The 25,759-nt window shown below is 49.0% G+C and overlaps 1 protein-coding gene across 1 annotated transcript in view; it reads left to right on the forward strand.

The window, feature by feature from the left end:
• EPHX2 (epoxide hydrolase 2) overlaps positions 1-25,759 on the forward strand; it is an 85,253-nt gene that overhangs the window by 54,869 nt on the left and 4,625 nt on the right. Inside the window, exons 13-16 of the mRNA XM_047856685.1 lie at positions 17,207-17,278; positions 20,529-20,562; positions 22,448-22,550; positions 23,421-23,490. Coding sequence (XP_047712641.1) covers positions 17,207-17,278; positions 20,529-20,562; positions 22,448-22,550; positions 23,421-23,490 — 279 coding nt within the window. The remainder of the gene's footprint in view (positions 1-17,206; positions 17,279-20,528; positions 20,563-22,447; positions 22,551-23,420; positions 23,491-25,759) is intronic.

Raw genomic sequence — 25,759 nt, forward strand, 5'->3', positions numbered from 1 at the left:
ATTTATTTATTTATTTATTTATTTATTGAGAGAGACAGAATCCCAAGCAGGCTCCATGCTCAGCATGAGGCCCAACGTGGGGCTCGATCCCACGGCCACGAGATCATGACCTGAGCCAAAATCAAGAGTTGGATACTTAGCCGAGTAAGCCACCCTGGTGCCCCAACGTCCTCAGGATTATTCCGTGTTGTAGCACTTGTCAGAATTTCCATCCTTTTTAAAAATGAATAATACTCCATTGTGCGTGTAGACCACATTTTGTTTACCATTCATCCTTCCATGGACACTTGGGTTGCAGTTATTCCTTTTTTTTTTTTTTGAGCTCCATATGCCAAGTGGTTCTTTTTTCAAAAATTTTTTTAATGTTTATTTTAGAGGCAGAGAGAGCACAAGCGGGGGAGGGGCAGAGAGAGAGGGAGACACAGAATCTGAAGCAGGCTCCAGGCTCTGAGCTGTCAGAGCAGAGCCCAACGCGGGGCTCGAACCCACGAACCTGGAGATCATGACCTGAGCTGAAGTCGGACACTCAACCAACTGAGCCACCCAGGCGCCCCGCCAAGCGGTTCTGTTCACAGGCGCACTGTGTGTTCTCCTGTCTTTCAGCTGAACAGACAGGGGCGCTGGGGGATCACTGACTGGTCCAAGACCAGGTCCTGACTGGGTTTGACCTAGCTTTGACTTCAAAGCCTACATGCCTCCCCCTAAGCCACCCTGGGAGGGAGCTTGGACTTTGTTGTGTGTGCCCTGCTCATCCCAACAGAGTGGGAAGCAGCAGACCAAGATAAGCTCCAAGGCCTGATTGACAAAAGTGACCTCAGTGGGGAAAGATGCCTACTGACTTTGTAGGGCAAAGTTTTTGGTTTCAAAGGTTCTTAACAGTCATTGTGGAAAAATCAGTACTTCCACTGTTATGGTGTTGCTGCTGGGTTTAAAATCTGTAGGAAAAGGGGCGCCTGGGTTGCTCAGTTGGTTAAGTATCCGACTTTGGCTCAAGTCATGATCTCGCGGTCTGTAAGTTTGAGCCCCGCATCAGGCTCTGTACTGACAGCTCAGAGCCTGGAGCCTGTTTCAGATTCTGTGTCTCCCTCTCTCTCTGACCCTCCCCCCATTCATGCTCTGTCTCTCTGTCTCAAAAATAAATAAACATTAAAAAAAAAATCTGTAGGAAGAGTTTGGAGAATGGTTTTATTCTTAGGAACAAAGCCTCTCGGGTAGGGAAATGTTAAATATTCAAATCAGTGATCTGGCTACTTGTAATGCCCGAAGTTCCGAAACCTCCCACAAAAGTCCACCAGAGTCGTAAGTCAAAGCCAAGCGGCAAGGGTCATTTATTGCAGGTTCGAACCTGGTCCCCCGCGCACTTGTCGCCGGTGACGCAAGAGGCCACGATCAGGGTTGGTACAGCGCGTATAGACAGAGACAAGTAGCACAGGAGAGGTTTTAAATTATGAGGTGCCTGATTGGTTGATTTTAAAGTAAGGACATTTGTTGTTCTCTGATTGGGCATCCTTTGTCTGTCCTTTGGCGGGAAGGCTTTGTCCGTTACTTGTGGCGGGAGGAAAAAGGGGGAAGGGGGTAGGGTAGGTGAGGAATGTGTTAAGCAAGCAGGTTTACAGAAGCGAGAAATGCCGGTTAGTTTATGTGTAATTACTCATTTTATCACATATCAGATTACATTTAGGTAGGTTTACAATCCATTCTATTACACAGCGGGTTACATTCAGGAAAGGTTTTACAATGCTCGTAGCAAACAGCAAACAAAACAGGTCTCTCAGCAACTATATATTTTTCCTGAGGTCTATAATAAGCAGAAGAGAGAACTTTGGCTTTAACCTAGGGCAGAGCTGTTATTTGGATTTATTGTTCCTTTCATTCCCCCCTTTTTCTTATATCTAAAGAGCCAATCTTGGGTCTTTAGTTTTCTATTTGTAGTGTCTCAAGCGGTTGGAACTGGGTGCGTAAGACCATTAATTGTATAGTATTGAACCTGTCTTGGACGAAATTAATGATTTTGTTTAGGATGCAGGGGCCAAATGTGAGGGCGAGAAGTAGAATGGCCAGAGGCCCTAGTAAGGCGGAGAGCAGGGTAGTTAACCAGGGGGATGTGTTGAACCAGGATTCAAACCATCCTGCCTCTTGTTCTCTTTCTTTTTTCCGTTTGGCTAGTCCCTCTCGGACCTTTGCCATGGAATCTCTTACTACTCCTGTGTGGTCAGCATAGAAACAACACTCTTCACCTAGTGCCGCACAGAGACCGCCTTGCTGTAGGAACAGCATATCTAATCCCCTTCTGTTTTGTAAAACTACTTCTGAGAGGGAAGTTAGGGACTTCTCAAGTGAGGTAATGGCAGTTTCTATTCTTTCTATGTCTTTGTCAATTGCTTCTCTAAGTATACTAAATCCTTTGTTTTGTATTGTTAATGCTGAGATCCCTGTCCCTGTTCCGATGGCCCCGAGTCCGAACAGGGTGGCTAAAGTTAGAGCCCCAGCAGTAATGAGTTCTCTCTTGGTTACTCTCTTTGGTGCCATCCACATCTGATCTACATACTCAGTTGTGTGGTATATAATTTTGGGGAATACTACTACCATTACACAGAATTCTGACTGGTTGAGCATGCTTTTGTAGATGCAGGGAGTTAAACCTGCGTGTGAGCAAAGCCACCATGCATTATTCGGGGGGATGATCCAGTTTTGTGAGGCATCGGATATATTTTTGAAATCCCTGCATAGGTGGTCATACCCTGTTGGTACTGTCCCAATACACGTTCTGTTTCCTGATATCACTGGTAATGTAAGGCCTTGTTTTCTTTGCCCCCATCCACAAGTGTTTGAGTTATCGGCCGTGCTATAATTTCCTGATATTGCTACTGCTTCGTAAAATGGGGGCTTAGCAGAATAACATAGCCAACAAGCTGTTGTTTTATCGGGCTGCGTATGATTTAGCGCCTCATATGTTTTATTGATCGTTTCCCATAAGGGGTCTTTCTGATTCATCTCTTGCCAGGAGCTTTGGCTAGTTCTGGCATTATTAGGCGGCGGTGGGGGAGATGGAGTACTAGGAGGGGCTAGGGGTTTAATGTATTTTTTTAGTTGGGGATCCTAATACCTGGTTTGGTCCCACAACTTGTGACATGGGGGAGATTTTTAATTTTATTTGGATAAGTGTCCCAAAGAGGGGACGTTGGTGCAGGTAGAGTCCCCATGAGAGTCCTGAGACCCACCGACTATCCTTCTTTCCTTCCTCTGTAAATTTTATGCGGATAAGATTGCAGTTTTCATTATATCTAATGCGGGTACATGGATTAACATAAGCCATCTCGATAAGTTGGGGTTTTGTTTTCCATTTCCATTCTCCATCGTTGGTGGTGACGCAACTCCAAGCCTTACAGAAGAGAGACTCAATTCCCCCACAGGTTTTTCTTAATGTTCCTGTTCTAAATCCAGGGCATGCATAGAACCCGTTTCTACTCATCGATACCCTTCTCTGAATTTTCCTCCATTTTCCCCCTTCCATTTCTTCTAGTGGGCTAATTTTTTCTAAATTAAAATACAGGTCTGGCCACCAGGTGTTTAGAGGAATATCCGTTTTTGTGGTGGTATTATAGACCTCATGATCCTCTAGGTTAGTAATTTCCCAGGTCAGGGTATAAGGTGTATGCGGGTTGGCTGTTATGCTTATTAACCTAGAGAGGGAGAGCACAGATGCGATGAATGTCAATCTATGCATTTTTCCGGCGCAGAGTTAATTTTAAAGTGTGGGTCTTACTCGGATCGACTGTCCATGCAGCGTTGGCCTCTGGCACGAAGTCGTCTCGGGTTGTGGAGGGATTGGCAGGTCGGACGTGAGTGTAGTGGATCCAAGTAGCAATCCCGTCGACCTTGAGGGCGGTGCGTGTAGTCAGGATTACAACATAGGGTCCTTTCCACCGTGGTTGGAGGGTCTCCTGCTTATGCCTTTTTACATATACCCAGTCTCCAGGTCGATAGTGGTGTGGCTCAGGAGGGGGTCCGCTTTCATAGATAGCCTTCAGTCTTGGCCACACTACTTGATGGGCGCGCTGGAGTTCTCTTAGGGAAATAAGAAGTTTATGATCATCAAACTCAGTTAACACATTAGACTGTAGGTTGGGAATTATGGGTGGGGGGATTCTATACATGATCTCAAAGGGGGTCAATCCCATCGTGTAAGGGGAGTTTCGCACTCTGAACAGAGCGTAGGGGAGTAAGACTACTCAGTTAGCGCCAGTCTCCATGGTCCATTTGGTCAGGGTCTCTTTTAGGGTTCTATTCATTTTTTCTACTTGTCCTGAACTTTGGGGTCTATATGCGCAATGTAATTTCCAATCAGCCCCAATGAACTGTGCTACTCCCTGTATTACCTTAGAAACAAATGCTGGCCCGTTATCTGATCCTATTAGGGTAGGGAATCCATACCTGGGCATGATGTCTTCTAATATTTTCTTTGCCACTACCTGTGCAGTCTCTCGTTTGGTGGGGAAAGCTTCCGTCCATCCTGAAAAAGTATCTACAAACACTAGCAAGTATTTGTATCCATATTTACCAGGCTTTACCTCGGTGAAGTCTATTTCCCAATAAGCTCCTGGACTGGTTCCGCGAGTCCTGGAGCCGGGATTTTTTCCATGGTTGGTCACGTTTGTCAGTTGACAAGCTTTACAGTTGGCAACTATTTGTTCAATCTTTGGCCCTGAGTTCTTGATGGTGATTTTAGCATGTCTTATCAAGTCTCACATCTTCTTGGTGCCCAGGTGGGTGGCCCGGTGTATTTTAGTCAAAACTTTATTCCCCATTTCCTCTGGGAGGATTACACTCCGGTCTCCTGCTCTCCACCACCCATTATGATAGCGGGTCATGGGCAACCTTTGGATCCAATTTAGGTCTTCTTCAGTGTAGGTGGGGCTTTCTGGCAAACTGGCTGAGCCGGGGTCTGGTAAGGTGGTCATTAAAGCACAGTCCACCTGTAAGGCCACCTTTCGGGCCACCTGGTCAGCCAAATTATTTCCTCTGGCCACCGGTGTGACCGGTTTTTGGTGGCCTGGACAATGTATGATGGCTAGTCATTTAGGCAGCCAGAGTGCCTTTAAAAGAGCCAATATTTCTTCTTTGTTTTTGATAGTTTTCCCCTCTGCAGTTAACAGTCCCCTCTCTCTGTATATAGCTCCATGTATGTGGGCCGTAGCAAAAGCATATCTGCTATCGGTATACACGTCTTTATCTAGGGGCTTTTGTTTGTCTGGAGGCTTTTGGACAACAGCGGCCAGGACTTTGGTCATTTCCTTGGTGGCTTTAAGTTGCCTGTCCTCTGGAGTCTCTCTATTATTATAGACACGCTGGGCAATGAGGAGTAAGTCCTGAATCTGTTTACCTTCTAAGTTGTCTAACTTCTGAAGTTTCTTTTTAATATCAGCGGCTGCCTGATTTACAAAGGCCATTACAACGGCGGCCTGATTTTCGGGGGCCTCGGGGTCCATGGGGGTATACTGTCTGAAGGTTTCCATTAATCTTTCTAAATAAGCAGCAGGGCTTTCTGTCTTACGTTGCATTACTGCATATACCTTAGCCAAATTAGTGGGCTTGCGTGCAGCAGCCCGGAGACCCGCCATTAGAGTCTGGCGATAAATGCGCAGCCATCCCCTACCTTCTGCCGTGTTGTAGTCCCAGCCATCCTGTGGGGGTCGGGTCAAGGGAAAAGCTGCATTAATGAGATCATGGTTAGCAGTGGGTTGGCCATCGTCTCCAGGAACCAGTTTTCTTGCTTCCACCTGAATTCTTTCTCGCTCCTCGGTGGTAAACAGGATTCGGAGGAGCTGCTGACAATCATCCCAGGTGGGTTGGTGGGTAAACATTACACTGTCTAAGAGACTTATCAAGTCTTTGGGATTGTCGGAAAATCGGGCATTTTGGGTTTTCCAGTTATATAGATCACTGGTAGAGAAGGGCCAGTATTGAAGTCGGGGGTTCCCTGTATCGTCGGGAGGCCCTATTTCTCGTAAGGGTAGAGCTATGGTGGAGTCAGGAAGGTGGAGCCCTGACTCATGTGGGGCTCGCCTATGGGTACGTCCAGCTGGCCCTTGGATTTCGCCCCCACTAGGCGCGGGTCGAGCTTCCCTATCTTCTAGTCCTCCTATGGGCTGAGCTACGGGAGGCTCTGCCGGTGCGGCAGGGAGAGGGGCAGCTTGTGGAATAAGAGGGGGAACCTGGTAAGGGGGAGGGTCAAGGGAAAGTAAGTCTTGGCTGTCGGGGAGGATAGAGGGGGCAGTCAGAGTCAGTGGCTTGGGGGGATTAACGGGTTTAGCTGTAAGAATGGTACATGGCCTAGCGGTTATGAAAGCGGCCATCCAAGGAGGTGGATTTTCTACTAGATCTTGCCAGACTAGGATGTAGGGTATTTGGTCTGGGTGGCCATCTTTCCCTGGGAGGAAGATTTTTGATTTTACCTTAAGGATTATAGGGAGGCAAAAAGTCCCCTCTGTAGGCCAATTGACTCCGAAGGTGGGCCATTCAGAGCGGCAATAAGTAATTAACTTCTTTCTCTGAATGTTTAGGCTTAAGTTATGTCCTCTAGCTCTTACATCTTTGAAGTTGGCGAGGAGGAGGGAGAGAGGGGTGCTCTGCGTTTGGCCCATGTTATGAATTCGTGAAGTGTGGTTGTGGGTGGTGAGAGCCGGGGAGCCCGCGCTCTTCGCTGTCGCCCCCTTCCCCGTCCGAGGCCCGTCGCCTCTACCCCTCGCTCTCTTCGCGCTTGGCCTTTCGGCCCTCCGGCCCTGGGAAGCCAGGCGTGCTGGCGGCAGCTGGAGAGAAGGCCGCGGGGCTGGGGCCGGGGCGTGCCTGACCGCGTGGGCGGGTTCCGCTGAGCCCGGGAAGTACAGGCGCGCTCCCTGCCCGCACTTTGCCTTCGGTGACGACCCCTCCTCTTCCGCCCTCGCTGGCGGGGATGGAGTTGGAGGGGCGCTGGGGCCTGGCCCGGGGAGAGCCGGGCGGGTGCGCAGAGGACCGGGCACCCGTGGGAGTGCGGTGGGGCGGGGGAAGGGTGATATCGCTGGACTAACAGGAGGAGGCTGAGGAAGGAGAAATAAAAGATGGGATAATTAATTTAGATTAGCGGAGAAAACATCTGATTCCAATAAAGCATCCGACCCAGAAAAGAAAAGTAAGCACCAACAAGAATCGTTCACAACAGTTCCAGTTCTCTGGTGCCGTTTCGGCTAGTCCCACGGAGAAAATTGTGATTAGGATAATGATGATTACAAGGGACCAGGGATGACAATACATTTAGACTGACATAGAAGCACTCGCGTACTCGCCCGTCCGCATCCCTCGCGGGAACTTAGGTGCCTCTTAGCATGGGCAGGCAGGTATAAACCCCCTGCTTGGATCAAAATAAATTTTGACCGCCTTAAGCCGTATGAGGATCACCGAGGAAGTCGGGTTAGAGCCCACTCGAATCCCGTAGCTTATGCCATGGGACTACACATAGGGGAAGTCAGGCGCGAGCCCCTGACTCCTAACAATCATTCCAGTCGTTTTAACAGACAGACACACAGACACACATCACACACATCACACACATCACACACATCACATCAAAATACGGGTAACAATTGGCATGCCTAGATGGTTTTTTTGTTTTTTTTTTTTTCTTCTAGATGCCTAGAGATATTTCTTAGCACTCTGGAAGTTCATAGAGAAAATGAAAGTATTTAGTTCGCAGGCGCGTTGGGCGTAAGCAGCCCACAGAAAAGAATCCTGATGGGCCAAAAAGGCCCCTCATGGACCAAGAAGGTCCCCCGATGGACCAAGAAGGTCCCTAGATGGGCCAAGAAGGCCCCCAGATGGACCAAGAAGGTCCCCAGATGGGCCAAGAAGGCCCCCAGATCCAGTCAGTGGACGTCTCCAACTGACACCGGCTGGGTGCCCTATAGCGCGTCCGCCAGGGTCACACCAGCTTCCAGACAGAACCGGTTCTCCAGAGAAGAAACACAGATCAGAGAGAAAAGGAAGAACGTTAGAGCCGGCTTACTTACCGATCGGAATCAGATACGACCCGTTGACCAGAAGTCTGGTGGGCTCGGGGAAATCTCGGTGGGACCTCCAAATGTAATGCCCGAAGTTCCGAAACCTCCCACAAAAGTCCACCAGAGTCGTAAGTCAAAGCCAAGCAGCAAGGGTCGTTTATTGCAGGTTTGAACCTGGTCCCCCGCGCACTCGTCGCCGGTGACGCAAGAGGCCACGATCAGGGTTGGTACAGCGCTTGTATAGACAGAGACAAGTAGCACAGGGGAGGTTTTAAATTATGAGGTGCCTGATTGGTTGATTTTAAAGTAAGGACATTTGTTGTTCTCTGATTGGGCATCCTTTGTCTGTCCTTTGGCGGGAAGGCTTTGTCCGTTACTTGTGGCGGGAGGAAAAAGGGGGAAGGGGGTAGGGTAGGTGAGGAATGTGTTAAGCAAGCAGGTTTACAGAAGCGAGAAATGCCGGTTAGTTTATGTGTAATTACTCATTTTATCACATATCAGATTACATTTAGGTAGGTTTACAATCCATTCTATTACACAGCGGGTTACATTCAGGAAAGGTTTTACAATGCTCGTAGCAAACAGCAAACAAAACAGGTCTCTCAGCAACTATATATTTTTCCTGAGGTCTATAATAAGCAGAAGAGAGAACTTTGGCTTTAACCTAGGGCAGAGCTGTTATTTGGATTTATTGTTCCTTTCAACTGAAAGGCACCCAGGAAGTGGGTTTGAGGTACATTCAGCTGCTGAGGCTGGACTGGATAGGCACAACACTGGGTCTTAAGGAGAAACCATGCCCGGGGGTCCTGCCAGCGTGTCCAAGCCTATTCAGCAATGGGGCAAGTCCCTTCCTACCTCTGGCCCTCAGTTTCCTCCTCTGAAAAAGGAGTGCCTCGTTGGATGGTTTTCAAATAGGTTTCAAACTTAAGCTGAATTTAGGCCAGTAAATAAAGCATGATGTGTAGACCGCCTGTTTAATTCAGGGATGGGTGCCAGAACCCCTTCCTTCCTACCTCTCTCCTTCGAAACCTGTCCCCACCACTGGGCAGCCCAGGAGGAGTCACCATGAGCCCTCAAGGTAACTCTGGATGCATTCAGCCCAAGGAAGGCTACAGTGTGGACCACAGGGTGCCCATCCCTCCCACCTCTTGTAATGGCTTGCTCAGTGTGGCTTAGGTAAACTCCAAGTTTAGATTCAGCTCCTCTGGCCCTTTGAACCCTGAGCCATTGTGTTTTCTGTCTAGTCCTGCAAATTTGTCAAGTCTGGTGGAGACTAAAATTAAAAGGTGTGCTTTTCTTTTTTTCTCAGCAAAGAGATGATAGGCTTTGTGTTTGTATAGTTAGAAAGAGGGGGAGGCAGCTCTGGGCAGCAAAGACAAATAGAATGGGCTGGGTAATTTGAGTGTGACAAGCTCCATGTTTTAGTCCTTAAGGTTCTTCTGGTCCTCTCTTAGCCTAGGAATATTTTATAGCCCCTCTGCCCCCGAAATCAGCGCATGGTCAGTGCATGACCTCTTCCACCTCCCAACACTGGTCCCTCTTTACTCCTCCTTAACAGTATAATGTAGAATGTATTTTCATTTCTTTGGAAAAGGGTGTGTGGTGGCACCTGTGGATGTTGATGAGGTTTTTGGGGGGGTGGTGATAATGGGGATCACGGGGTCCAGAGCCGATGGCCAAGAAAGAATTCTTGAAGACATCTTTGGTGCAAAAAGGTGATTTTATTAAAGCACAGGGACGGACCTGTGGGCAGGAAGAGCTGCCCCGACCCTGAGGAGAGACTGGGTATATTCTACGGGGTTGGGGGAGGTGAAGTCCAGGGGAAGTTTCCAGGGAGATTTTCATATGCTAAAGAAGACTCCCAGGATACTGGAGGCCTAGCTATTGTCAAGCTAAGGTTGTTTGGCCCTTTAGCAAAGCCTTAGCCTTGAGACAGTAAGGAGTTCCTGGAGAAATGTTTTGCTCTGCCTGCCTCAAGTATTTGCCAGTGGGCTGCAGGTTAGAAGGAAATTTAATTTTATCGGCCATTTCCTTCTGCCTTTGTTTCCCACCGAGGGTGTGGGTGTCTGGAACCAGATAGCAAGCTAAGAGGCTGTAGAAGCTGGAGCAAAAGACCAGGGCCCACTTTTAAGTCTGTAACCAGCTGAGAAACTAGGTAATGGAGAGAAAATGTAGGGAAAGGAAATTACAGGTAGCGGTGGAGAAGAGATGGCTTTGCCTGGTGGAAAGGCACCCCCACATGCACAAAGGATTCCTCTTCGGCCTCACAGTGTCCCCAGTCTCCCTTAATCCCCAGAACACACACAGTAACCACCACCCCCCTCCCCGGCTGCCAGGCTCCAGGGACAGCTGGTGATTTGGTCCTGCATTTCTTTTTTGGATAATTTATGCTTAGTACTTTTAAAAAAGTACTGTGTTGTGTAAAATGAAGAGTTAAATCCCTTTTCACTCATCTAGAAGTAGCGACTATGAATAGTTTCGTGAGTATTTCCCAGACTTTTTTTTTTTTAAATATGCTTTTAAGTGTGGGGGCGGGGAGGGAGCACGCATGGGTGCATATGAGTGCGCATGTAATTTTTGTATAAGTGGAATCATGCTGCTTTTTCATTTACTAGATCGTGGGCAGATTTTCCTGCCGGTACATACAGATTTACCTCATTCGTTGTAATGGCTGCTTCGTGCTTCACAGTCTGGGTGGACCATCATTTATTTAACCGATCCCCCATGGAAGGACATTATTTTGGTTGTTTTTCACAGCTGAATAATACTTTTTTTTTTAAATTTTTTAAGTTTGTTTATTCTTTTTGAGGGAGAGAGAATGTCAAATACGCTCCATGCTATCGGTACAGAGCCCAACGTGGGACTCAAACCTGCAAACCGTGAGATCATGACCTGAGCCAAGACCAAGAGTTGGATACTTAACCAACTGAGCCACCCAGGTGCCCCTGAATAATACATTTTTTTTTAAGTTTATTTACTTATTCTGGTGGGGGGACAGAGAGACAGAGAGAGAGAGAGAAAGGGAGAGAGAACCCCAAGCAGGCTCTGTGATGCCAGCACGGAGCCCAGTGCAGGGCTCGAACCCACAAACCGTGAGATCATGACCTGAGCTGGAATCAAGAGTCCGATGCTCAACTGACAGAGCCACCCAGATGCCCCTTGAGCAATACATTTAAAAGAAAGTGTCACTCGGTGCTGCCTTACTCGCCAAGTCTTTGCTGTCGTAGTTTTAGTACTTGTGCTTTCCATGGAAGAAACTATTCACATTTTATTTTCGTTTTCTTTCTTTCTTTTTTAACGTTTATTTATTTTTGAGACAGAGAGAGACAGGGCATGAACGGGGGAGGGTCAGAGAGAGGGAGACACAGAATCTGAAACAGGCTCCAGGCTCTGAGCTGTCAGCACAGAGCCTGACGCGGGGCTCGAACTCACAGACCACGAGATCGTGGCCTGAGCCGAGGTCGGCTGCTTAACCGACTGAGCCACCCAGGTGCCCCTTATTTTCGTTTTCCTAAATGGGTAGGTAGTGTTCTGTTATAGTAAGAGGAGCTAAACACTGAGGGTCTGAAGTCTGGAGTTCTCATCCCCAGCTGGGCCATTCGTGACGGGCCTGGCTTTGCAGGAGGTCCCGCTCCAACCTGAGGGTCTTCGTCTATAAGATGGCCTCTTCCGGGCTCGGCAAAGAGTAGAGGAGCCCACCCGGGGGGGAAGTGGCTTCAGAGTTGCCTCGGCTCTTCTCACGGACCTTCTGGGGCCCGACCCCCTCTTTCTCCTGTGTGCCTGGCTGAACACAAAAAGTAACCCTTTTCTCTTTTTGCCCAGGTTTCGGGTGGCATTTTGCACCTCAGGGACAACCACCCCAGCCGGCCGTGTGTTCTGGCTTACTTTGAGAAAACCCTGCCCCAGAGTTTCAGGGGAATCTGTGCAACTAGAACGTGAAGCAGAGTTGCCGGCCCCAGCCCCTGATGGGAGAAATGCTGGCTCCCCTCTTCCCTCCAAGACGCGGCTTCTAGGGGCGCCTGAGTGGCTCAGTTGGTTAAGTGTCCGACTTCAGCTCAGGTCATGATCTCGCGGTTCATGAGTTCAAGCCCTGCGTCGGGCTCTGTGCTGACAGCTTGGAGCCTGGAGCCTGCTTTGGATTCTGTGTCTCCCTCTCTCTCTGCCCCTCCCCTGCTCATGCTCTCTCTCTCTCTCTCTCTCAAAAGTAGATAAACATTAAAAAAGAAATCAAAAGGCCAGAGGCACTACAACATGCGGCTTCTAGTGTTGACTGGAGGGGGGACAGAGGCTGCCTGAGCTCAGGCTTTGAGGGCCTGCCATTTGATTTAAGTGGCTGTCTCCACTGTCTCAGCAATGAAACAATAGACCCAATTAAGTGCATCTTCCGAGGAAGACCTGTTGGACCCCTTGGAAGGAACAAACGGGGAGATTAGAGAGGAGGAATCCCACTGGGTCATGAAGCAGGGGGAGGATGTCTCTGTGAGGACATCTGAGTTCAAGACAATGGCTGCCGTGGCCAGCTGTAGGAACCTCCCTGGCCCACGAGGTGGTTGAGAATTGCTCCCCTGCCAACACTCGGGAGAAAAGTCTAGACTAAAATTGGATCTTCTTCATTGTAACCTCCATTTCTGGGGTTCCTCTCACAGCGAGTGAAACTGGGGGTGGAGGCAGGTGAAGAGATCTCAGGAGCCAGATCCCAACGCACACCTGTCATCCTGCCACTGGGTGGGGGCGGGGGGCGGGGCGTCCGCCCCCATGAGGCCAGAGGTTACGTAGGCCCTAGTCCCTTTCCCTCCTCACCCACCCCCCAAATCAAGAGACTTCCTGAAGGGGTGTATTATTTTTCCAGGGCTAACTATTATAAATTACCACAAACTTGGTGGCTTGAAACGACAGAAATTTATGCTCTTATGGTTCTGGAGGCTAAAGTGCGAAATCAAGGTGCTACTGGGTTTGGTTTCTTCTGAAGGCTGTGAGGGGGAATCTGTTCCGTGCCTCTCTCCTCACTTCTGGTGCCAGGAACCCTTGGCGCCCCTGACTTGTAACTGTCATTCATCTGAGATCCTGATGGTTTCATCCACAGAGACTCCATTGCCAAACAAGGTCACATTCGCAGGTACAAGGCATTAGATCTTGGGCATAACCTTCTTAGGGGCCACTCTTCAACCCACTAAGGGGGGCTGGGGAGCGGGACGGGGGCGATAACACTGGGGTACGAATAAAAAATATATTTCACCAGAGATTACATTTCCTTCATTGGTTCTTCAGGTTAATTTTAATGATCATATTGAAGAGTATGACAAGATATAGCCTCACAGATGTGTTTATCTGACAGTTGGAAATACATCTCAGGAGAAAGGGCAAAGCCAAGGATACTGATATGAAGGCACAGAAAGTAGGGAGAAGGGAATTAGAAGTTTCCTCATAGTTGTGACTTTCTGTGATTTCTTTAAAATAAAGAGAGGGGAGGAGGGGGAGGTGGTTAGTAAGAAAGGCCAAGAAATTCTGATGCATTCTCCAAGGTGGGTTTCACCACCCACACCATAAGAGGTCGGCCTTGAACAGCCTCAGAGTTCTCTGAGCCAGAGCTCCAGGCTTCACGGAGTTCCAAAGGCTTTGTTCTAGGAGCTTCTTTTAGAACCTCAAGTGGTCGTCAGGTCTCCTGCCCCCGAGGTAGCTTTGGGTCACAAGAGATCTGATTCTGTCGTTTGACTTCGTTCAGTAGCTTACAGTTCAGCTCTCCCTCCAGCTGGGGCTGACTTACCTTGTTAGGTGAGTGTGAGCTCCCAGTGCAGGCCAGAAAAATAAAAGCCACGATCATTTAGAAGACACTCCCACCAAAGTCTTTCTCTCCTATTCCTGCCCCTCTTCTTTCTCTGCTCTTCTTTTTCTCCTTCCCACCCAACCCAGCCTTTGCTGGGTACCTACTGTTACCATGTTGTGGCCATGGGACCAAAAACATGAAGACGATACATTGTGTGTCTAGAAGAAACTCACAGGCTCATGAGCGGACCAGATCCAAAACTAGACATTTCTTTCTTTTTTTTTTTTTTTTTTTTAATGTTTTATTTTGAGAGACGAGAGAGTAGGAGCCGGGAAGGGGCAGACAGAGAGAATTCCAAGCAGGCTCCACGCTGTCATGACCTTAGCTGAAATCAAGAATCAGTTGCTCGACTGAGCCACCCAGGCACTCAAAAACAGACATTGCTGATGCAATCCAATCATTTTTTTGATGGAGATACTAATAATAATGAAAATTACCATTCACTGGCGTTTCTCTTGTGTGTCAGACTTTGTAAAAAAACAGGCATTATGATCTTGTATAATCCTTACAAAACTCCCAATTTGTAGATAAGGAAATTGAGGCTCTGGAAGATTAAGTTGCCCAGTTAGTTAAGTATCAGGACTGGCATGTGAAGCCTTGTTTGCTGGGTTCCAGAGTCCATCCTTTAACCTCTGCTCAGGAGCACAGAGGGAGGAGCCCCAACCAGCGGGCAGGCGGGAATCTTGTCATTGGTCCGTGGGACTTAAAAATACGGTGTCACCTTTCATAAATCACAGAGTCAGGTGGTATCAGCAGGGCACATAACCCGAGTACAAATGTTACTGTCCTCTCCCCTTTTCTGGCCCTCACCTTTGTCCTCACTCTCTGTTGATCTGATTTACTTTCATGTGGGTTGACAGACTTATTTACCTTTTTGATCCCTTTGATTTTGTATTGACCCATTTGGCATCCATTTGCTCTTTTAAGGGCCATTTGTGGGCCAGAGCCTTGTCCAGAGCTGTGCGCCTGTGGAGACTCTGCCCCAACCGTGGGCTCCTGAACGGCAGCTCTTTCTGGGATGAGGGCGGCTCCCAATAAATAAAAATGATCCGTGTGACATGCGGGGCTGAGCAGGGCTTTTAGCCACCCTTAAAATGCACTTCCTTCCACGGCTGATTCTTGGCCTTGGCCTTCATCAGCGGAGCAGAAGGTCACGAATGACTCGTCGTCGTGATCGAATCTTACAAATGTGAGGGGATTGTAATGAACACGTCGGCATTGCTGGCATCAGAAAATCTCAAACCGCAGACCTAGTACTGCAGATGATAAATGTTTCCTTCTGTGTGTGCTGCCTTCTCACAAATTGGGAGCTCTCGTGAGGTTGCCGTGCAGAAGAAATGAAGCGCTCTGTAGCGGGGCCTCTACAGTGTGCAGGACAGAGGGCTGCTGGTCACTGGAAGGCTTTAGAGACCCGGCTTACGGCACCCTCCTTTCTGGGAACAGTCACAGATGCTCCCAAGTGGATGCTTCCCTGCCTCAAAGTGGCCCAAGGGGGGCATGTTAAAGCTCTGCGGGATCCAACAAGAATAGAGTTCTTTTATTGGGATGGCAGGAGGTGGGACTTCCTGGGAGAGGCAGTTTTGGGTACAGGTGTTGAAGGCTCTTTGGAGGCCACACTGAGAGAACGAGGTGTTCTTGGTGGACTTTTCAGTGTGTTAAACCAGGGAGGTGAGAGGGTAAGGGCACCCATTCAGAAACACTCTGTAGTCCATTTCAGATGGTGTCTGGGTACATTCAGGTGAGCAGTTGGGAAGGAAGAGGAAAAAGTAGATTGGCACTGTGCTGTAGACGGAATGTGTTCACCCCGAATTCTCAGATTGAAATCCTGATCTTCAGTGGGAGGGAATTAGGAGGTGGGGCCTTTGGGAGGTGATTGGGTCAGGAGGATGGCACCCTCATGAATGGGATGAGCCCCTCTCCAGAGAGAGCACCCTCGCCCTTTCCGCCATGTGAGGGCACAGCCAGAAGATGGCCGGGTATGAGCCAGAAAGACTGAATCTGCAGGCACCTTGATCCCAGACTTCCCAGCCTCCACATCGAGAAATAAATGTCTGTGTTTATAAGGTCCCTGATTTATGGTGTTCTGTTAGGGCAGCCTGAACGGACGGAGACACCCCACCACACTCTTTCTCCGTGTCCTGCCACATGGTCTCCTCAGAACCGTGTTGGGGAAGGATCTTTGTTCCTTCGGAGCAGTTGCCCCCGGTGGATCCCTGCCTCGGGGACAGCTATCTTTCTTGACACAGGCTTTATAAGAGCTTTCAGGTCCAAGGGCTTTCAATTTCCGGAAAAGAAAGACTGGATGAAAATTTTCCTTTTATGCCCTAAGAAAATCATGTCCTGAGAGACTAGCCAGCAGATCAGCATCTACTGATGGATCTCAAAGCCCCTTGCCACGCCGTCTTAGTGTCTGGACATGCCCCCGAGTGGGGGATTTCGGTCAGAAGGAAGGGGAGGTGGGGAGACAGGGATGCAGGCCCAGAGTTTCCAGCAAGAATGTCTTCCCCCGACCCCAGCATGTATTGGCGCCTCCAGCATCTACCTCAGTCTACGCCCCACCCTCGCCTCCGCCCTTGGGACCTCTATTTTGTACATTAGCATCTCTTCTTAGCCCTGTTTGCTGGGGAAGGGGCCCAATATCTGTGGAACTGATGAAGTAAGTTCAAGTCAGAACTAATCCAATTGTGCACAAGCCAGAGACCTGGAAACGACCAGAGCACCGTGTTAGGTGAGGCATTCTGTGTGACAACACTCCCATGAACCGGGATACCTGGTAATTTGTTACCACAAGGGCTATGTGTGCTGGCTCTTAACAAGGCAACCTTGCTGTCCTGTCCTTTGGGAGACAGTCCGTGGGCATGGAATAACAGTCAGTCTGTAATAATTTAGGCCCACCTCAAGGAAGTTGGTTCTGAAGTTGCCACAGCAAAATGAGATGCATGAATGGAACAATTTTTGGCTTCTTGGAATCCTTGGAACCGGTCCCTTCTCACTCCCAGCCTACTCCTGTCCAGCCCTCCCCCATTCCCATAAAAGGACGTGTAACAAGTAAGACGTTCTCATTGTAGGAATTTTGAAAAACGTAAAAAGAAAAGAAAGCAACATCCATAAACCCACCTCCCAGGGAAACCACTGTGAGCATCTTGTATTCTATTTCAAGCTTGCTTTTTTTTGTTTTGTTTTGTTTTAAACACGTGTTTCAATGTGAAAACCCAAACTAATGCACTTCTGATGAAACTTGGGCTGGATGGGACAGAGGCTGGGGGCTTCTGGCTGTCACTCGGATGGGGGAGGGCTTGGGTTCAGGATTTCTGCAGAGTCCTTCCTTTTGATTTCTTGTTTGTTTTAGGGAGTGGCTGAGGCTGAACTGGAACAGAACCTCAGCCGGACTTTCAAAAGCTTCTTCAGAGCAAGTGATGAGGTGAGGGTTGGGTGAGGGTGGGGGTGGAGCTGGGAGCTGCAGAGGTACAAAGACCTCTGGAATGTAACCCTGGGAGGGGGCGGGGTTCTGGGGTATGGCAGGATCTGGAAATGAGCAACTTGGCCTTATTTCCTTTTTTTTTTTTTTTTTTTAAGTTTATTCATTTTGCAAGAGACACAGACAGTGCAAGTGGGGAGGGACAGAGAGAAAATCCCAAGCAGGCTCCCCACTGTCAGTGCAAAGCCCCACACGGGTCTTGAACTCACAAACTATGAGATCGTGATCTGAGCCAAAATCAAGAGTCGGGTGCCTAACAGACTGAGCCACCCAGGCTCCCCAGCCTTCCACCAGGTGTAGTCAGGGTGACCGAGGTCCTCACTCTATCGCTCCCCTCATCACTGGGAAATGTTACGTCCTCCCTGTCACACACAGGTACGGCTTTGAGACTAAAGATCAAAGAAGGGCTATAATGGCAACAGTTCAGAAATTATGCCATGACCTGCCGCTACCGGCTTCACATGCACAACTCTTTATCAAAGTCCCAAATCACTTGACATCACTAACCCTTGTCTTGGAAAGGGGCCCAGAATGCTTTCATTCCATAATCCCCACCTGCTGTCTCATGTCTGCTGTCACTGTCTCCACTGTCGTTCAGTCAGTGCCGTGAGATGTCCCCACGTTTGCCGGCTCCTCAGTCAGTGCCGTGAGACGTCCCCACGTTTGCCAGCTCCTCTGCTGGTCCCTGCTGGCATCTTGCCCCTTTACATTTAGTTCAACTTCTTCCTTCCTGAAGGACCTTCTTTGGTAGTTGTCTCTGTAGGAGTCTGTTGAGAGTAAACAGTTTTTTGGCCTGAGAATATTTCTGTTTTGCTTTTCAGTCTTGTAGAATAGTTCATGCAAATATAGAATTCCAGGTTGCCGGAGACCAGCTCCAGTAACCAGGGGTTCCCGCAGGAAGAACGGCGTCGGTGAAAAACAAAACTAAAGTAAAAAACTAAAACCAAAATAAAAAACTAACATAAAAACAAAAAGTAAAAATGGGCACAGACAACAGCAGTGTGTTGAACTAGCCGATTTATTGTAGTAAACGTGGCATTATATATGCCAGTGATTTCCTTCTGGCATACGTCTTCTATGTTTTTCTAACATTACCTAATTTTGAAAATGTTCCTATGTGTAAACAACCTTTAAGAAATAACATGGTGATTTTCCCCTAACTTTCCCACATGCCCTTTGATTATAGGTTAATTTCTTACATTATTCCATTATGCACCTGCATTTATCTATAATCTACAAAGCATTTGCTTTGCTGTTCTCGTGAAAGGCCCTCCATTTCTCAACACCTCAAGTCGAAAGTGATGTTAGGGACATGACCTAACCACATGAGGCCAGAAGAACAATGTGTTTGCCTCCATCCTAGGTGCCAAAAAGGGGGCTGAAAAAGCCTTAGAAACCCATGCCTCATACATTCTTAGAAAGACAATGCACTTAGGAACCAATGAACCGACTAGGTTCAGTCATCATCTGGAATGCCTCCAGGGGGGCCAGGTGGGCCTACTGGTTGAAGTCACCTGTACCCAGAGATACACTCCTTAGTTGCCAGAGTGAGGCTTTCAAATCCATATGTCTGTCCTATACAGGCCCTCTTTGCTGGCAAATGTATGAGGCTATCCTTCCTGTAAGTAGAGGAGTCTCCATAGGGGATGGCAAGGGCTAAACGTAAGGCCGCACAATTTCTTGCGGAACCTTATTTTCTTCCCTAATGGTTCTTTTCCCAGGGGGCCTGCCGAGGGCAATTCCCCAACAGACAATACCCCAGGTAGTTTTAAAGCCAAATTACCTAAAAGCGGGAGTACAAGAAGCTTTCGGCTGCCTTGCAGTCACCAATCCGTCCACAGCCTGGGCCCTGCCGTCAGGCTGGGATAGCTTGGCTTCCAGCACCGGGTAGAAGCTTCTGTCATTGCTTATGAAAAATCAGCCTGAGGTCTGCCCTCTTGTATTCAGTGGTGTCTGCTCTGCAGTCGAATACATCTTTGAAGTTTTCTTTTTAATGTCGATGAACGGGTTTTTTGTTTTGTTTTTTTTGTATGAAAGTTGTATGTCGTTCTTTTTCAAATCGTTCTGATCTCTTATGATACAGTCTTATTCTATTCTTGTCTAGTTCCTTCTTTTATGTCTTTAGTGCTTAACATTAAGTATACTCACTTTTTCATTCTCTCTCTCTCTCTCTTCAAGTTCTATTATTTGATATTCTTGAAGACTCTTATTTTACCGTTTGCTTTGTTTGCTGTCTCTTGCAATGGGGCGTGTGAGCGAGAGAGAGAGTTTTACCGTTTTGCTTTGTGAGCTCATCTTCAGCAGCACTGAATCTGCACCAGTCTGCTTCAGCTAGGATTGAGAAAAGACTGTCCTGTGCTTTCGCATTTGCTGCTTCTGCCTGGCATCCTGGTGGCATTACCAGCCTAGGCTCACTTTTCTTGTTGTTTACTTTGTGTCTTGGGGGTTTCCAGATCACGCAGATAGAGCAAACTCAAATCCAGACACCTCTGAAGGCAGGCCTACAGCCATGAGTTCCTCGGAGACCTTTTCATGGTTTCCTCTTAGAACCAAACTGAAATGGAACAACGCCCTTCACGTTTGCTCTGCATGATGGGTGGATTTTTTTCTAGTCCACCCCTTTACTGAAGACTGCAGATTTACTGGATTCATAGTGGAGGGGCAGGGAGTATCTCTCTTTTTAATTTTGTTTAATGTTTATTTATTTATTTGGGGGAGGAGAAAGGGCAGAGAGAGAGACAGACAGAATCCCGAGCAAGCTCCACGCTGTCAGTGCAGAGCCCGACTCGGAGCCTGATCTCACGAACCATGAGATCATGACCTGAGCTGAAATCAAGAGTCAGACGCTTAACCAACTGAGCCACCCAGGCGCCCCAGAGAGTGTCTCATTTTTAACTTCCGGCCCGTCATAGATCTCAGGTCTCATCTCTTGTTCCCATTGGTTGTGTCAACCCAAGTTCTTACACTACCAAGACCTGCAGGCACCCAGGGGCAGCCTTGGCACAGAGCCGTGGCCATTAGCCACGTCTGCTTTGACCCCTGAGGATGTGTCTCGCTCTCCTGGGAGTTTAGTATGTTTGTGTAACCTGATGGCACTTGTAGGTCTTTGGTTGTGACCGGGTTTACAGATGACCCATTCCAGCATATTTCCTTTCTTCCCCCACGATGACATTTCTAACTCTCCTCCATACAGGCTTTTCTCTCCGTGAGCAGAGTCCGCGAAATGGGTAAGAGAGGTTCTTAGGAGGGAAGGGGGACGGGAGGATCACGGCAGGAATCAGCTAAACGTGACACGAGTGTCCATCTGACCTCTATGAGCAGACGCAGCCACCCACTAGCTCTGAACGGTGACTTGCTTAACATGGGTCCCCACTGGTGACTAGCGCTCACCCTAGCCCTGGGTTGACCACACGGCCTTGGGCCTTGGTTCCTTTCCCCCAGGGGACTTTGGGCCCAAGGTCTTAAACAGCAAGAGCTTAGAGGACTCTTAAAGCTCATCAGGGTAATCCCACCTTCTGCTGATAAGGGACCAAGACCTAAGATAGGAACTGACCTTTGCAAGATCACCTGGTGCACACAGGGCTGGGGCCGGAGTCAGGCTGGACCCCCAAGCCAGAACCCCTCTGTCATAATCCACTGGCCCTCCCTCCATCCCTGTACCGTGTTGCTGTCATTTCCAGTACCCCCACATGACAACCATCCTTGTTCTCCCTCCTGGCTGTATGTAAGTGAAGAGTCAGAGCCCAGAACCATCTGGAGCTCATCCCGCGGCTCCCAGATCCAGCCCTGTTCCCACGGAACCTTGCCTTGCCAGTATGCACCTGTATTTTCATTAACGACGATGATCGTTGCCACTTGTTTGAGCACCTACTGTGTGCATCCAACACTGACCCAGCCCCCTTTAGATATTTATGGTCCTCAGGACATCCTTTAAAAATCCCCTTGTTATCACTGTTCTACAGATGAGGAGAATGGAGCTCAGAAGAGTTAAGGAACTCGTTCAGAGTGGCTAGGCTGGGCTTAAAGTCCTCCTACCCTGAAGGCCAAGGTCTTCTCACTGGTCAAGAACACCTTCCCCCTCCCACCCTCCCTCCCTCTCTCCCTCTCTCTCTCAATCTCTTTCCTCTTTCATGCACCTGTTCATGTCTTCATTCCCCAAGCATTGGGAGTCCACGCTTGATGTGAGGCAGGGCAGATATCCAGACGCACAGAGCATGGTCACTGCTCTCAGGGAGCCCACAGTCTCTTAGGGAGGCAGATAGCACTAGTAAAGTGAGGGGAGCAGGTGGGGGCTCTTCCAGAGATGCTGAACGAGCCAGAAGCGCCAGCCTGGCGGGGGAGGCACTCTGATCGCGTACCCCTGTGATACGTCTCGCAAAAGCCTGCCTCGCCCAGTTCCTATCCCTTGGAGGCTTCAAGAGCCTAAAAATAGTGAGTCATCCCTCTTCAAGTGCCAACGTTAATAGCCCTTGTGACTGTCCTCTGTGAAATAGCAGTGGCCCCTGGGCTGCCCGTGGTCGTCACAAGGTCACCGTCATGGGGACCGGGGACTGCCAGGACACAGTGCACACCTCTGAAAACAAGATAGGATTCCACACTGTGCAAAGGACCGTGAGCACGCAGAAGGCAACAGAATGCCTGCTGCCTGCCCTGGATCTTCCTCTGGGCTGAGAGCAAAATCAGCACACATTTACGAGAGTTCTGAGAGTCAGTGGGGGTATCTAAAGTTAAACTATTTAGAAAAGGTGTAGTCTGGGGGAGAGGGTTGCTGGAAGGGCTGGTAGGTCCTGGGTAAACAAGAAATAGGGTCATCTTGGAGTTATTGTGAGTTTCTGAAGGAGAGGGACATGGTTTGTTCTGGAAGGGGAGGCCTGTGTGTGATATCATTGGGTTCCAAGATGACAGGGCATGGATTTAGAGCTTGGGAGGAGATGGGCTCACTGTGGAGAAGGAGGAGAGAAAGAATGAATGAAGGAGCATGAGAACCTTCCCTGTGAGTTCAGATGTGACATGAGAGGCAGTTGGGTGCCCAACGTCAGCTGGGAACACGCTGGAGTTAGAACTCAGGTGCCTGGCCCAGAGCTCCGAGAGCAGACAAGTGGCTTTTTGCAGGAGGACTCTTTGTGAGAACCCCAGAGGAGCCCGGCCTCAGCCACATCGTCACCGAGGAGGACATCCAGTTCTATGTGCAGCAGTTCAAGAAGTCTGGTTTCAGGTAAAGAGAACGGGGCCCCAAACAGCGAAGAGACATGATCAGCAAAGAGGGTTACAGGGTGAGGCCGGCCGTCCCCCTGCGAATGCTCAGCCAGCTTCTGCTTGAACCCCTCCAGTGTCGGGAGGCTCACTCCTGAAAATACTCCACCTGCTCTAGTTTGGGATAACTCAGTTTCCTCCCTCTTGTGCTTATGGGCCCCCTCAGAACAGACGGTTAAAAACATTTTTTTTTTTCTATCATGAGCCCTGAAGGAAGCAGATGACAGCTCTGGGTTCTTTCTTCAGAAAAACACAAAAGCCTACATAAACACAGACATTGCATACATCTTCAGGGGAGGGTTATAGACCTCTCAGGTTGTTGGGTTTTGCATTTGTATTAAGGATTGGGAGAGTGTTCAGGGACAGCCCCTGGCCATCCTTACCTGTCCAGAGAGGCATCGTTGAGCTACCTCTCTACGTCCCATTGGAAGGAGGGCACCTCCCGAAGTTTCTTTTCAGTAGGTTCCCTGGGGCAAGGGAGCAGCTTCTGGATGGTGAGAGCACTAAACGGAGCTCCCCGTGATCTAACCCAGCAGCCCCCCGAGAATGTGGGCCAGTTTCTGCATGTTTCCGGAAGCCCACTTCGGAGGCTGGCAGCCCTCTCAGCCGAGCCCTGAATGCCGCCGGCACTAGGCCTTGCTCGTTAAAACATGGCAAGTGCGTTGGGCCACCAGACGTGACCCCTGGGCTCCATCCTCTCCCCTCCCCTGCAGAAACCTTTGCTCCCACTGGGAAGACCCGCTGTTCAGAGCTGGCTCCCGGTGGGGTCTGTACCATAGTCATCTACTAAAAGCCTTCCTGTTTTTGTTCCCCTGATCGTCCCCACCCCCAGGGGTCCCCTAAACTGGTATCGAAACGTGGATGTAAACTGGAAGTGGGGCTGCACAGGTTTGGGACGAAAGGTAAGTGCTGGTTCAGGGTGGTTGCCCCCCCACCCCACCCTGCCCCGCCCCTGGGCTTCTCATTGGCCCAGTTAATCTGCCCTTTGGTCAGAGTTGGGGGGATGGGCAGGACAGACTGACTTGCTGTCCTCCTTTCTGCCCTTCCCCTCCCTCCACTCAAGGGGGAAGTGAGTGCCTCGACTAGGGCTTTCACTGATGCTTTCCCTGGAATAGTAGAGGGTGGCATGCGGGCAGAGCAGGGCACTGTCCGGGTGCCCGTGGCATCCGTGTGGAAGGCCCACATCTCCTGATGGCACCCCAGGTCAGGGCAGATGGTCCAGGATGACTCCCAGAGGTGAGGAGGGTCACACAGAGCCCCCATTTCACAGAAGGAGCCTGAGGCACTTTCAGAGACACAGGCTTTAGCCTCTGGCTGTGTCACCTTTGTCCAAGTCCACCTGAGTCAAGCAGAAGGTGGGTTTCCAATCTCTGGGTCTGCAGAGGGAATACAGGTGTGCCCCACTTTTTTGAAAGATCGCTTTTACAAAAGACCTCCATTCGGAGCTGTTTTCGCTAACTGAAAGAAATCCAAAGAGGATTTTCACTTGTGGGAAAAAAAAGCATCCAGCATCTCTTTTGCACCGACTCATTTTAGAGGCAGCGTGCAAGCGAGAGCGGCCCCGCCAAGCCCCTTCCCCAGGAACTCCCCTCAGCATCTCAGCATCAAGCCACCATGGCCTTGAACCGTGTCTCTGAGCATCTGGGCTTTATGTTGGTCTGTTTTGTGTATCTGTTAGCAAGATGTTTCCATCAGAAATGCCTGAGAGGTTATTTGGAGGGTCTGGGAGTATTCAAACACTTTTCCTTATACATTAGTGGTGATTGCTTCTTCACTTTACACCACTTTGGCTTATGGGAGCTTTCACAGGAGTGCTCCACCTTTGGATAGCCGGGGAAACCTGTAACGGCATTCATAGTTTACATTCAAAACATTGAAAACCGGGGCGCCTGGGTGGCTCAGTCGGTTAAGCATCTGACTCTTGATTGCAGCTCAGGTCATGATCTCACAGGTTCGTGGGTTCGAACCCCATGTCGGCCTCCTCACACTAATGGTGTGGAGCCTGCTTGGGATTCTCTCCCTCTCTCTCTTCCTTTCTCTCTCCCTCTCTCTCTCCCTCTCTGCCCTTCCCACGCACACTCTCTCAAAATAAATAAACAAACTTAAAAAGTTAAGAACCTATGGGAAATTGCATTTTCGCATTCCTCAGCTCACTCAGTAGCCCTAGTTTTCTCATCAGTTCACTGGAATGTGAACACCCTCTACATGCTAGGCACTATGGTGGACCTTAGGGATACAATGGCAGATAAAATACATGAGGCCCATCGGGTGCCTGGGTGGCTTAGTCAGTTGAATGTCTGACTTGATTTCAGCTCACGTCATGATCCCAGGGTCTTGGGATCAAGCCCCATGTTGGGCTCCGCACAGAGGGTGGAGCCTGCTTAAAATTCTCTCTCTCTCTCTCTCTCTCTCTCTCTCTCTCACTCACTCAAATCAAAAGAAAACAAAACTAAAAACAGATGAGGTGCTGACCTCATGGGGTCAGGCAATAGAGCATGGAACATAGTTAAGAGCACACTGGGCAGCAGGTTGGCCTGGGATCTAATCCCTGTGTGCCCTTGGGTAAGGCACTTAACCACTCTGTTCTCCATTGCCACTTACGGGAATGACAGGAATAGTTCCTAGCACATAGTAGTAGTTCAGTGAAGGCCCATTATCTTTGACTCCCTCACCTGTGACTGACAAAAATGACAAAGCCATGGGTTGGTAGGCAAAATCTCTTGCAACATGCAGGTGCATAATGGCAGAGTCTTTGGGAAGGTGAACCCCAATGGTGCTAACGTTGGAAACCCATTCTTCTACAGATACCTTTCAGATCTTCCTTCTCCCCCACCTCCTCTCATGCCCCCACAACCAGTTTACATTTTGACTGGGAATATTCTGGAGTTTATAGCAGCCTTAGGATTAGTTTCAGCAATAAAACCACTTTTTTGTTGGTGTTCATTCAACCTATTCCCTTTTATTTATTTATTTATTTGTTTGTTTGTTTGTTTATTTATTTTATTTAATCCAAGTTCGTGAACACGTAGTATAATCATGGTTTCAGGAGTAGAACTTAGTGATTGATCACTTCTGTATAACACCCCGTGCTCATCACAAGTGCCCTCCTGAATGCCCATCACCCATTTAGCCCATCCCCCCACCCAACATCCCAGCAGCAACCCTCAGTTC

Source organism: Prionailurus viverrinus, chromosome B1, assembly GCF_022837055.1.
Source record: "Prionailurus viverrinus isolate Anna chromosome B1, UM_Priviv_1.0, whole genome shotgun sequence".
NCBI lineage: Eukaryota > Metazoa > Chordata > Mammalia > Carnivora > Felidae > Prionailurus > Prionailurus viverrinus.